The 13,980-nt window shown below is 37.6% G+C and overlaps 1 protein-coding gene across 6 annotated transcripts in view; it reads left to right on the plus strand.

Annotated features, from left to right (window-relative positions):
- SCLT1 (sodium channel and clathrin linker 1) overlaps positions 1–13,980 on the plus strand; it is a 39,845-nt gene that overhangs the window by 16,370 nt on the left and 9,495 nt on the right. For all 6 annotated transcript variants that reach the window (XM_083571291.1, XM_083571290.1, XM_083571292.1 and 3 more), the window contains 7 exons: positions 1,154–1,244; positions 1,369–1,460; positions 3,509–3,686; positions 5,291–5,389; positions 6,145–6,216; positions 8,517–8,591; positions 11,571–11,716. In XM_083571291.1, the coding sequence (XP_083427417.1) occupies positions 1,154–1,244; positions 1,369–1,460; positions 3,509–3,686; positions 5,291–5,389; positions 6,145–6,216; positions 8,517–8,591; positions 11,571–11,716 (753 nt within the window). The remainder of the gene's footprint in view (positions 1–1,153; positions 1,245–1,368; positions 1,461–3,508; positions 3,687–5,290; positions 5,390–6,144; positions 6,217–8,516; positions 8,592–11,570; positions 11,717–13,980) is intronic.

Here is a 13,980-nt window from a genome sequence, read left to right on the forward strand (position 1 = left end):
GGGTATATATGGATAAGATGATACTTGAAGTAAGTTGGTCCAGAGCTGTTAAAGACTTTATATGCTAATAGGAACACCTTAAATTTGGCCCAGTAATGAATCAGCAGCTAGCCCAGGTCTTGAAAGCCACAAAGATTGTATCTAAAGCCTCCAACAGAGAAGCAGGAACATGCTGCAGTACCGTTCTCTTGCTCTTAGAAAAGAGTGTTTATCAGGGTGACCAAGATTGGCTTAGTCTCAGGGCTGGGCCTGAACGCAGAGTAAAATATGTAGAGAAAATATTTTAATTATTCAGGTGTGAACAATAAATATCTGCTGAAAGCCACAGATTGCAGTAGCACCTGCTGATGGAAACTTCTACTTCACTTCGTAATTCCCTGTACAGTTTTGTTAGAGCGTATGTCCTATTTTATATAGAGATGGTGTTATTGCTGAAAAGTGCTTTGCAGAAGTTTCATAAGAAAATAAGAAGGGCCCTGTTGGATCAGATCAAAGCTTTATCTGGTTTATCTGGCCCATTTCCCACAGTCACCAGTCAGATGGTTTTTGGAAGCCCACAAGCAGGACTTGGGGGGCAGTAGTTCTTTTTTGCTGTTCCCCAATGACCCTTAAAAGGCATAAGATTTTTAGCCCTGGGGTGGTATACAGCTCTCATGACTAGCTTTCACTGATAGATTTATCCTTCATTAATTTGTCTAATCCCCTTGTAAAGCCATCAGAGTTGGTGGCCACATTTGTGAAAGCGAATGCCATAGTTTGAGTACGTTCTGTGCACTGCAGCTGTTATAACGTGTATGGGCTCAGTATCTGAAAAATCTCCATACACATACCACGTTATCTTTGGATCCATGCTGCTTTCGTTGAGACACTGAGGTCAGCTCCTTTCAGACAGTTTGGCACCCACATAGAGACCTGGCTGCATGAAAGCAGTTCTAGCAGTAATCTTGCCACTGATTCACAGATAAAGCAGATGGATGAGATACAAAATAGACAAACTTGCATTTTTATTGGTCCAATGTAAATGTTTTCAGTATGGGAAAATATTATTTCATTATACAATTTACTTAAGATGAAATAAGTAATTGTGATTAGTAACTCTAATCTGCTTTTTTACAATAAAGTAAAAAAATTAAGTGTTTATTTTTACGTGTAGACAATCCAAGTTGGACTTGAGAACAGCAGCTGCTAAGGTTGATGAAATGACCAGACTGATTGAGAATCTTCAGGCCCAGGTAGATAGAAAGGTATGTCATGCTACTTCTGATTTCAAACACAAGGCATTAATCAGACTTTGGTTGGTTGGCTCCTGTTTTTAAAAAAATTCAAGCGAAGCTCTGATAATTTCTGAATGACTTCTGTGGCTTCCAGGAAGAAGAGGTGCTTGCTGCTCAGGAAAGAGAGGAAGCATCAGACAAACGCTTGCATCAGTCGCAATCTAGCGTAAAAGAACTGGAGAAAAGGTAGAACATTAATTGATATAAGGAGTGTGTGTTTGTTTGATTCTCTGGCACCATAAGGAGTAGCATTGAGAAATTCAAATTCTTTCTTGTTGTTGTTGCTTAAGCCATTACAGATATGTTCTTTCATCGAATATAGCTTTTTAGACTTATAACTAGGCTTGTTACTAACTGTTCTTTTCTATGTATTGGATATAAAAGTACACTTCCATTAGTAGACGGCGTCTTCTTCTCACAGAAGGGTTGTTTACTCCTTTCCTAACCAGTGCCTTCTGGTGTTCTGGACTTCAATTTCCATCATCCCTCACTGTTGACTTGGGCTGATAGGAGGTATAGTCCAAAACAACTGGGAGGCCACAAAATTGAGGAAGGCTGCGTGTGAGTATTAGAATAGGTAATATAAAACTACATCCAAAGATATTCTTGCAAAAGTTTGGGAACTGCTGTAGAACATTCTTCTTAACATGCATGGACACCTGTTATTATTTTCCTTCCATTCCTTGGTGGTAAGTGTATGTTTGAACATTGCCTCTGAAGTTAATCTCTGTTTCTACTTGATGCGTTAGAGGTATTGGAAAGGTTTAAGCTATTTTGCAAAAACTATAGATCCAATCCACAAATTCATGCATACCTGCCAACCAGATTGCTGGTTCTGTTGAATTTGACAGAAACTCACCACCAGTTGCTAAAGGAGAAGATGGCATTGCTCCAGTCCATACTGAAAGAGGCAATCAATGTTAAATCCCGATCCAATCTAGAAAGTTCACTATGCATGCACCCCTGGTTGCTAAGTGCAGGATTTTATACCAGGTATTGTCTTTTTGCATGCACTGATTGTATCCACAAAGCAATCCACATGCTAAATTATAATTTTTAATCTGATGCTTGTCACTGCAGGGGAGTGTTAAGCTGGTGTTGTGGATGTGTTTCTAGGCACGCTTACGTGGAAATAAGTTGAATTTAAATCAAGAGAATAGTTTTTAATCCTAGAGCAACATAATACAGATCTTGGGAGGTCATTCTTAATAGTTTCTTAGAGCTATGTCCTTCATTTTTTGTTGTTGCCATCTCTTAGCTGGCTCCATCATACAAGTTGACAAATTGCTTTTTCCGTTTGAATGTGTGAAAAGGGTTTATGTGCTGAGAATTACTGTCAATAAAAGCAAAATGATCTTAATAAGTGCATCTCCATGTACAGGCTTGGGTGCTCAGGAGTGGGACCAATTTATACCAGGCACTGAGTGTTAGGTTTGGAATATCCTCCATTTAGAATTGAGTAGTATGCTTATTAGTGAGTTGGTGGAACTCCTGAATAAAGTCTTTCTTACGTTATATATAAGACACCACATAAAGCTTGGTGTTAAGTCTTAATTCAGGTAACCTTCCAAACCACCAGAAAAGAACCTCTAGGCCATAGTTTGGAGGATTATTTTAAATGAGTTCAAATTAACAAATGATTGTAGTATGTGATCAGTGAGCAAACCAGAATACAAAACCACAACTGGGATGTGCATCAAAATGTTGTAATTTGGAGTACTCCCATTTCCAGGATACTTTGTTCTATTCTCTCTCCCATCCTAAGTTTCTGGATTCCCTGCCCCATCTCCCAAGTCAGTCAGAATTCTGTGGCCACTAAAGGTAAAGGACCCCTGGATGGCTAAGTCCAGTCAAAAGTGACTATGGGGTGCGACACTCATCTTGCTTTCAGACCAAGGGAGCCAGTGTTTGTCCACAGACAGCTTTCTTTGACTTGTTGATCCTTTGAAAGAATTATCAAGGGCAGTTTCACATGGTGTTATAGCAGTAGTTAAGGTTGCACAGATGTACATATCAGTCATGAGATCTGAATTTGAAAGAGCTTGTCACTTTGCCAGGAAAAATTGTTGAACTTCTGAAAACTAACCTTCAGAATCATTTCAAGATAGTGAAATGTGGCAAATGAAAATTCATATAACCTTGTCCTCTCTAGATTACAAGAGCTGACAATTGAATGTAGTTTCAATCCTAGATTTAGCTTCAATCAGTTAAGTGGTCCTTGTTCTGATATGCAGGCTTTGTGTAGCTGCCGAAGATTTAAAAGAGCTAAGAACAGAAAAAACAAACCTAGAAAAACAAATCCAAGAGCTGACTGTGAAGTGCACTGTTATAGAAAGGGAGAAGAATGATGCTATGGAAGAGGCTTGTAAGAACATCCAACTCTTAGAAGAAGCTAATCTGCAAAAGAGTCAGGTAAACAAAACACAAAGAGACCAATTCTCCATATCCGAATATTCACTCTGGTTCTTTTTCTGAAATAGCTGGAATAATCCAGAACATGAGTGAGAGGCTACAGTTTTGAATAGCCACCTGTTCAAAAAGGGGCCTTCTTAAAGCCACCTCACACGTTCAATTATGTCTGAATAATGTAAGTCTTTCTGACCAGTAGTCACACACTTTAAGCATTATAATGCAAATCGTGTCTTGTGTAATACTATCATTTTTTACAGTCTTCATCATGCACTTTCAGGAAAAGTAACTTCCACCAGACACAGTTTGCATTTCAGAAGTGCCTGAATTCTCTTGGAGCAATGTTCTTACTTGAACATTAAATAAAACTTGGGATGTTTCATTGGGGCTCCCATTTTAGGGATCATCCTTTGGGTCATGTATTTTAAGCCTGTGACATCACATAGTTAGCATTTTAAAAATTTGAATCTTAGGGCATATATGTTTGCCAGTAAGGCAGTTCAGGTGGCATTATTTGTATAAAGCTAGTATAATTTTTTCTGTCAATTCTGAGCCATCTTGCTAGTATGATGTACAGTAGTAAATAGAACTCTAAAGTGTAGCACTCTAGAGACAAACAACTTTAAAAATATAGTCTGTAATACTTTTTTTAAAAAAATAGATTTTTTAAAGTCCATTTCATTTTGGGAGGGAAACCAATTTCTTAAAACTTTGAAGTACTATACTTGTATTTTGACAATAAAAACTAAACATAATGTTCTCTGACATGGAAAAGGGGGATGATCCAGTCTGTCCTCTGCATGCAAGAGGAAGGCTACCAGAAGAAGGGAGCTGTCAGTGGGATAATTATGCACAAAGAAAGGGCATGGAGGACAAGGGAAAAATGTGATGAAGAACTGGATCATATACATATTGCTATTGTGCTCCACCAATGGAAGGAAGGACTTTCAGATTGGATCTCTCAGCTGTGGGAATGTTAAAATGAAAGGTCTCTTGAGAATGCAGTTGTTTAAACTCAGAAGAAGGTTGGTTGAGAAACAGATACTGTTTCTAGATTCTGGTAGGTAGCTGTGTTGGTCTGATGCAGTTGAAATAAATAAAAAAATTGTCCAGTAGCACCTTAGAGACCAACTATGTTCTGCACATGAAAGCTTATACCCAGAACATACTTAGTTGCTCTCTAAGCTGCTACTGGACAATTTTTTAAGATGTCTACATGTTCTTGTCTCTTGATTGGTTCAGCATTAGTTTTGGCTTGTGATCATAAGTTTAATTAGCCTGAAAATTCAGGTATGCCAAATTCATTTTTTCTTACAATCTAAGTGTATGTGGAACTCTCTCTTTGTGTTGTCACTATATGAAAAATCCAAAAGTCAGCTCATGGTGTAAAAAATCCATAGTATACAGTTAACTTAGGAGTGACACACAAGTAGAAATATGAAATATACTAAAACTCATTGGAAAAGTGCATTTTAGAGTTCGTTAATTTTCTGTTCACTAGAACACCATGGTCTTGTAACTGTTTAATTTTTTGAATTGTTACCTGGCTGTCCTCAACAGGAATACACTTAGTTTTTTAAGGACTATTCATTTTGTTTCCCATTTAGGCAATGATATGTGCAAAACAAAAGGAAGAGGAGATTGAAAATATGAAGGAAGCATTTTCTCATCTGCTTCAAGATGCTGCTTCAAGTACTAGAAAGGAAGTGAGTTGTGCTTAAAACTTTGTTTATTGGAGAAAACATTTATAGAAAGTCTTCCATATAAAACTGCAAAGCAATTTATGGGAAGAATTTATTTAATTAATTAAATTTAATTTATATACCATCCTTCATCTGAGGATCACATAGCATTTTTTAAAAATACATAGCATAGCAACAAACAAAACAATAACCCTCCCCAAAACAGTAATCAATACAATAAAACAAAAAAGACAAACAATAAAATGCTAAAATACACAAATACTAAGATGTCCAGAATTTCAAACAAACCCAGTACTCAAAATCAGTGCTCAGAGATACCCCCACAAATTGGTGTGTTCTAACCAAACAGTGGAACACCAATACTCCAGGTGGCCGCCTGCAGTAGTCTCTAGGGAATGTTGTTACACGTCATAGGGGCAAGTGAAGTGCAGAGGACTTTCCTTGAGTTGGCAGAAAATAGGTGGGAGTGTGCAAAAGGAGATTTGCTCTCAAATAGAATGGACCTAAGCTGTTCAGGGCCTATCTTGCATGTTAATTGTGATATATTTTATCTTCTCTGGATGTTTTATTAACTGTATTGTTCTAGCTTGTTTATTTATATTTATGTCATTGTAATCAGGCCAGGAATCAGTTGACAAGATGAGCAAGCAGCAATTTAATTAAATTTAATTCTTCTTGTTTATTCTAATGGTGCATTGTATGACTGGAAAAAACTAACCATTGCATACTAAACAATACATATATATATATTTTAAAAGGTAGAAAATGAAAAGAAAAGGTGCAATATTCAGATATCCCGATTAGCAGAAGAAATTGATGCACTCCAGAAGGTATGTCTTAGGTTGTACTGGAATTGCTTCTTCTTTGTCTTTAAACTTTTTTGGGGGAAACGTAAATTGTATCATGAATTCAATCTTTCTGCTGTGTCACATACATTGGGAGAAGGAAAATTCTAAAAGTAAAATTCAGCCACAGTTGTGCATAGCATATGTCCCATGGATTTCATCAATAGTGATGGGGAAAAAGCTCAGATCCCACTGAAATAAATTAAGCTTAAAAGTTTTTGACTGGATTGCTGTCAAATTATTATTAAAATGAATCATCAGAGTCTTCATTAAAAAAATTCAGCAATGGCTGTTGCTGGGTGGTAGTAGTTGATCACCATTTATGCTTTTGTTTCTGAATCTGACTAAATGGTGCAGAACTTTTATATTTTTCAAAATGCTAGAACAAGTCTTAAAGTCTCAACGGTATTTGAGGATTTTGGTGTATTCTTATCAAAGTACTACATATGTGAACATTTTATTTTGTTATCAAGTTTTCATGCAAGCTCTCTTTATTAACATGGTAGTAAATATTTTTGAGGAAAAAGCTAAAAATGAAGGTTCTCTCTGCTCATCAGAGCTTCTACTTGTGCTTTTGAGGAGGTTCAGCAGAAGATGAAAAAGATAAAAAGAGTGTTGTTTGTGGCGGGGGCAGGGAAACTGTATCTGTACTTGGATGCAAGGTCATGTTAAAATATAGGTGTCTCCCTGACTGGGGATTCTGAGGTAAACAGGGATTAGGAGTTCAACAGGGGAACACAACAGAAAGAGTCATTTAAGGGATAAAAAGAGATAAAGGAGTGAGGGAAAATGCTTAATTCTCCCTTTGCCCCCATCCTCCCTCCAACTTTGCATTTTTTTGTGGAATATCCCCCCCCCCATCCCTTTCAATTTTCTAGCATTGTATTTTTATTGTGCTTATTTTCTTACCTACTTACTACATTAGTATGACACCTGTTAATAAAGTATTCTCTAGATTGCTTCTAGTAACCGAAAAAAGACTACCAACAACCATAAAAAAATAAAGCCAGCAGGAAAAGATGATACCATTATAATAAAAACTTACAACAGCAGTTCTCACATATTTTAAAGTGTTCCAGAATATCATAGAGGTACATGCTCACTAGACTGCTTCAGTCTGTGGAACTGGCTGTGGAACCTCAGTCTGTGGAATATGGCACTTTTACAGTGCCATATAACATTCTTTCCACACTTGCAAGGAATTAATCCTTTGACATGGCAACACCTGCACTTTGGAACTCCCTGCCCATTGATACTATACAGACACCTTTGCTGTACTGTTTTCAGCATCCGCTAACAAAATGTCATGTAGAATGCTTTTGTTTAGTGTTAGTCAGCTATGCCCTCTTCCACATTTCCTGATTTCATTCTCCCACCTAGTTTTTAGTGTTTTCCTTTCCACCTTTAACCAGCATTAAATGGCCACTGAGTCTGCCCATTCTTCATTTGGGCTGGTTTGAGGTTCCTTTCCCCCTTAGGACTTTTTTTCTAACTATTTTTTTGTCGTTTCAAGTTTGCCCAGCTCTGTTGATACCTCACAGTTGTGTAGGGATGACATCATTTTCACTGCATAGGCAACTGCACTTACCTCTCAGAAGTTTGGATATAAAAGGAGTGGCCAAAGTTTCAGATGAAAAGCAATGGAAATGAAGGAAGCATTTTAAAGTTGCATATATACAGTAGACAATGTAGCTTACTCTTTCAATCTACAAATATAAGAAATGCAAAAAATAAACTTTTCATAATTTGTGAAAGCAGTCTTGTGCACCTGTCATTCTTCTCTACAAGGGGTTATATGCAAGTATGTTATATGACATACTTATATTTTAAAAAGGGAAATCAATGAGGATGTCAAAATACTACACTGTGATTGTGGTTCTGAACTCTTCCTTCCTCTTTTGGAAGCAATGATACATTGTGAGTTCCAGTCATGACTTTCTGAGTGTGTGTTAGAGAAAACAAAATCATGTGTATAATCAATTATATGACAAGCTATTTGTATGTTAATTTGCTACAAGTGCTATAAATATTTCAAAAACTATTGTCCCAACAGAACAACCTGATTAAGATTAAACTACTAGTATATATATGTGACTTGTTTTATAGGTAGAGAAAATGCAAGACAGAGAAGACTTAAAGGAAGCTTAAAATGAGTGATGTTTGTGCTTACTCCACATACCAGGTGCTAGATGACACAACCCTGGCATTGTTTGCCAAGCAGAGTTACACTTGTATATGGTTTGCTCCTTTTCCTCCCTAATGCTTGCCTTTTGCTTCTTTGGTAGGAATGTGAAGAGAAGCAGATCCAAATTGAGCGGAGTGCTAGAGAAAGGCAAACTGTGGAAGAAGAGCTAGAGAAGGTGAAAAACTGTTACCATAGTAGTTTTCATGTATTAGTATGTACTATGATAATCTGTATGCCAATACCTAAGTTTATATTTCTTGAAAATTCTAATATTTGCATGTGGGATACAATAGACAGAGGACAAAACATTGGAACCTTTTTGAGGTAAATACGAAGTTATTGTTGAGGTAGGAATGTCTAGTCTGCTGCATCTACATTGGCTGACCCATAGCATAGTTCTTTGGTTAGCTTATAAAGATATAGGTCAGCTGTCTCTGGAGATAATAAGTTAATGTGTAGGCCATTGTCTGTCAGAAAAGGATTCTCCAGATATCCCTGAGAAATTGAGAGGAGATGTAAGTTGTGCCAGTCCAGAGATTGGAAACAGATTTTCTCCACAATTTGGATTGTTTCATGTGGCTTAATGTTATGAGGCTGCACAATATAGAATGTGTATCTCAAGAATGCAGAGCAAATTTGATCAAGGTTGCATCATGGAATTTATTGTGTGTCTGGAATGCGTAACAGAATTAGGGAAGATAATTGGTAGTAGGAGGGGGTTAAAGTACAAGAAGAATGCATTCTGGAGAGAATACAGAACATGTGTCTTAGTATCAAGCATTATCCCTGCCCCCAGTTACTTTCAGGCTTATTGTGGATTTCATTTGAACTGCAGAAATGTTCAGGGCACTGTTCTGTATTGGGGAAGTGAGTTAGATCCATGGAAATAGGTGTTGAGATTCAGTCATGATGAACCATGGTTCAAAATGACAGCATCAAGCCATAGCAAGCTTTGGGCTCTTGCTTCTTCATTTCTGTTCTTCTGGCATTTCTATGGGGATATCAGAAGCATGCGCATCTGTTGTTTATAAGTAATAGTTTCATTTCGTCCATATACTACAAACTGTGATGAATCATAACTGTGATTTGTTAATCTAAACAACTTGAAATCATGGGTTAAGAAGCTGAATTGTTTTCAGAAACAATATTTAAGATTCATTACAGATTAGAGTCCACTTTAGAAGTGTGGTTAGTCAATAATGGAAGTGAAAACTTACCTCCTTCTCAAAGTGGAGGAGGAAAGGGTGGAATGCATAGAGGCTTAATATGGCTCATTCCCATCTTGATAAACCATGTTTTATGATGTCTGAAGTGGCCCATTATCATAGAATCCTTACAACAACCCAGAGCACAATCCTTACCCTATGTATCTGAAGTAAGCCCCATTGAGTTCAATAAGAATTGCTCCACTTAAGTGTTGTTGCTTTAGTATGTTATATTATTCCTATATCTCAGATATGGAGTGGGGTGCTGGGACTTAGAAATTGTGAATTCAAGGCAGAGCTCAGTTTTGAATTGGGAACGTTCAACCTCACATTAGCCTCAGCAGTATACCATCGCTTGGAAACTTAGACTAGAGTTGATAAGCAAATAGATGAGATACCAGTAGCTTTTATATGTCATTACTCATAGTAAAACAACAGTTCCATGAACTATCCAGTGACAATATCCTTTGTTTAACTAAAAACCCAATGAATTGGTGAAAAAAGTATTGAAGAATTAGAAGATGGGTGTAATCTGTTACCAAAAATCACTTTTATCCAAGCTCTGTTTTTCTTGCTGCAACTTTCATAAAACATTTTTAAGATTAACTTAACAGTGAATTATAAAAATGACAACAGTCCAGAGGGCAGTGAATGAAAGAAAAATGCCACATGAATTTCCATGTGCAAGGCCTAAGTGCAAGATTTAGCTATGTGATATAAGATTTCTATATGCAGAGCAGATTCCATGGATTCATCATCCTGCTTCTTGCAATAAGCTGTTTCTGTAAGGAAAGTAATTACTCTGACTACAGAAGCTGTTTTCTGTGAAAGAGCATTTCTCTATAATTTGTCTTCTAGAAAACCCCCATTTAAAAGACTAGGTGAAAAATGCAACTAACCTTAAAGGAGTATGAGCAAAAAATTATACAGATTGATGAGATGAGGGTTACAGGTAAGCAGTTCACACAATTTATTTAAAGTCTGTTATGCTGCCTTTCTGCTTCACAGTAGTGTTCAAGGCAGATCACAAGAAGGTAAAATCCACTTTAACAAAAATATAGGAGAGAGAGGGAAGCAGGAAACCACCTCAGTCTGTTCCAGCTGAGGTATCTACTCCCCACCAGGTCCTACCACCAGCTTCCCTGGGCAAAGGATCCTCATGCCTTTCAATAATAATAAAACCAATAATACCCTGCCCATCTGGCTGGCTTTCCCCAGCCAATATAATATATATATATATTGATATTTGCTGAAGAGCTTTATGTGTTTTAATATTTCTTGTAGGCCATCTTGCAAGGATTTGTATCCTAAAAGGTAGGATATAATAAATTGTAAGAAATAAATATCAGTACAAAACCAACAGCAGCAGATAATGGGCTAAAAATGGGCTAAAAGCAATCAAAAGCAGCAAAAGCAGTTCACATATCCTAACTGGGTCAACCATACTAATAATTATAATCAAATTAATACATTAACTAGTCTATGAAAAGCTTGGGTAAAGTACAGTGGTACCTCGGGTTAAGTACTTAATTCGTTCCGGAGGTCTGTTCTTAACCTGAAACTGTTCTTAACCTGAAGCACCACTTTAGCTAATGGGGCCTCCTGCTGCCGCTGCGCCGCCGGAGCACGATTTCCGTTCTCATCCTGAAGCAAAGTTCTTAACCCGAGGTGCTATTTCTGGGTTAGCGGAGTCTGTAACCTGAAGCGTATGTAACTTGAAGTGTATGTAACCTGAGGTACCACTGTAATCCTCTTGTCTGAAGCCAGAAAGATAACAGAATAGGTATTGGGATAATTTCCATTGGAAAAGGATAGTCGTTGTAGAAATGAAATTCCATTATCTTGAAATTTAAACTATGAACTATAAAGTGGTTGATTGTGTAACACCAGTGGCGTGGTTGTTGTTACAAGGATCTACCTGAATTTTCTTTTTTAAACACTTCAATCAGGTGTACCGTGAAGGTAGAAGAAATGAAGGCGATTCTAGAAAACTAGAAGAGCTTTACCAAAGGTGTCTCATTGCTGAACTAGCCAAAGATGATTTGCAACGAAGTCTACAAACAGCACAAAACAAAATTAAGCAACTTGAAATGAAGTAAGTAATCACTATTTACTTATGAACAAGTGCTGACGTTCATTCAGTAATACTTCACTGGAAAGTCCCTTGAATTGAAACTTTTGTCATTTGTTTTTATATCCATTGTCCATCTTTTCATGTTATGGTAAACCCTGGTTTAACATCACGTGCACAAGCATTGAATGAGCTGGTGGGAATCTTGGGGTTGCATGCTCTACCCTTTCTCTCAGGCAGCCAGGAAGAGGATTTTGGCACAATTTCACTTTCCATGAAACCTGGCTTATCATGTGCAAACCAGAAATTGTGGTTTCAAGAAAGGTTTGGCCAGTTTCTAAACAAACCAGCTGCAAACCATGGGTTATGAAACTGAACTAGAGTTCATTTTAAACTATGATCTCTGTGTCATGCATAACAAGTCAGGTTTTGTGGAAAGTGCAACTAATCTCTGTCATACTGGAGGGGAAGGAGGAAGAGCAGAAACTTAGATAGGGTTGCCATATCTTGAAGAGCAAAAAAGAGGACAGCCCGAGCCATGGAAATAAGCACACAGGACCGCCACCGCAGCTCCCATGCGTCTCTTTCCCCAGCTTGGGCTGGCAGTGACTGGAGCATACAGAGCAGTCTAAGCCCCAAAACCCAGATATTTCCTTTAAAATGTAAAAATCCGCACAGATGGGCATGTTGGCCCCCGCAAAAGGACAGGTCTGGGTTTTCCTGGACGTATGGCCACCCTAAGAAACATGATGCTCACATTGGTTTCTTCCTGCTCATCAATGCCAAATTTACATACGGGTTGAGCAGACTGCAGCCCAGAGTCTCATAATCTGTGGGCACTCAGTCTCTTTCCAATTTTTAAAATAAAAACAGGCAGATTTTACTATCTAGGCCCAGTTGCTTAGTAACATGAAACACGTAACTTATGAGTCTGACTGTATAACAGTTACACAAGTGCGTACTTATTGTTAGTAAAGTTCATGGAGGCATTAAAGTCAGCTATGAAGCAATACAAGAGTTCAGATCACTACCTATCATTATAGTGTGTGTGTTTTGAACAAGTAGGATTCTTTTAATTTTGACTTTTTCTGAAAACGATAATGAGTATGCACTATAAAAGTGGTGCTAGTAAATGAAAGCAACAAAAGTAAATACTCAAAAGTTTGAAGCCAGTCATGTTGTATGGCTTCATACAGCAGGTAGAACCAGCCCTATATAATCTCTCAGAAACAGAAGCCTTAGATAAACTTCCTCCAAGACACAAATTTAAGGAAATACATATATTGCTGTCATGGATGCTGTTGAAGCCAACCTATTTCTGACCACACAGAACCTGCCACGGTGTGTGTACAAGTGTTGAATGCTTATAAGAAGAGTACATTTCTCTTAGAATGTTATTGCTGCTGACAGCATCATGCTTCAGATCAGCTAAGAAGGAAGGAATTGCAAAGCATTTCCCCCCATTACAACTGAATAGAAAAGAGTCACATTGTTACAGGTGTTTCACTATAACTTATGCTCTGTGAGGGAGGCCCTGCAGCACTGTGACTATAGAAAACAGAAGGTCCTTCTTTTACTTGTAACTTGGTAAAGGCTTTTTTCGGGGTAATATATTCATATCCCTTAGGCTAGGCTTGAAGCTAACTAGGATAACTTTTGCTGTAGCTGCAAAACTGCAGGAATAATTTTATTTGCCTACACAGTTTGAGTTTCTTCTACTAATATCAAGTTTAATCAAATTATCCTCCCTATATCATAGCACAGTACATCCATTCAAAAAATACTATCACTTACTGTAATAGCATTCAAAAAACACATCACAGTGAAGATGAAAAGGCTCATATTTAAAATAGTACACCATGAAGTTCAATACCCTCCCATAGTCTTCTGAAATGTTATGAAGCTAAATAATGTACAGTGCAACCCTCTGAATGTTTACACAGAAGTAAGTCATACTGTGCTCAGTGGGAGTTATTCCCAGGAAGGTGTCTCTAAGACTGCAGCTTTAAAGCAATATTTGAACCAATATTGGGGCAGGTGATTTCCAGAAGAAGGGGGCTGCAATGGAAGAGACACTCATTGTTGTTGCCACCTTATGAAACCTTGAAAGATCAACAAGAATGATCTCAGCTGTAAGCTTATTTGGTGGAAAAAAGTTATTCATGTAACCTGCTCCAAAATTTTCTAGCTGTATTTCATATTTGCTCTCATTCAAAGCCCTGAGAATGTTTCAAGGCATGTCCAGAGCTTCCCATATAATAACTGTAATAAACAGGGAAGTCCTCCTA

The sequence above is a fragment of the Podarcis filfolensis genome (assembly GCF_964270895.1).
Source record: "Podarcis filfolensis genome assembly, chromosome: 9".
Taxonomy (NCBI): domain Eukaryota; kingdom Metazoa; phylum Chordata; class Lepidosauria; order Squamata; family Lacertidae; genus Podarcis; species Podarcis filfolensis.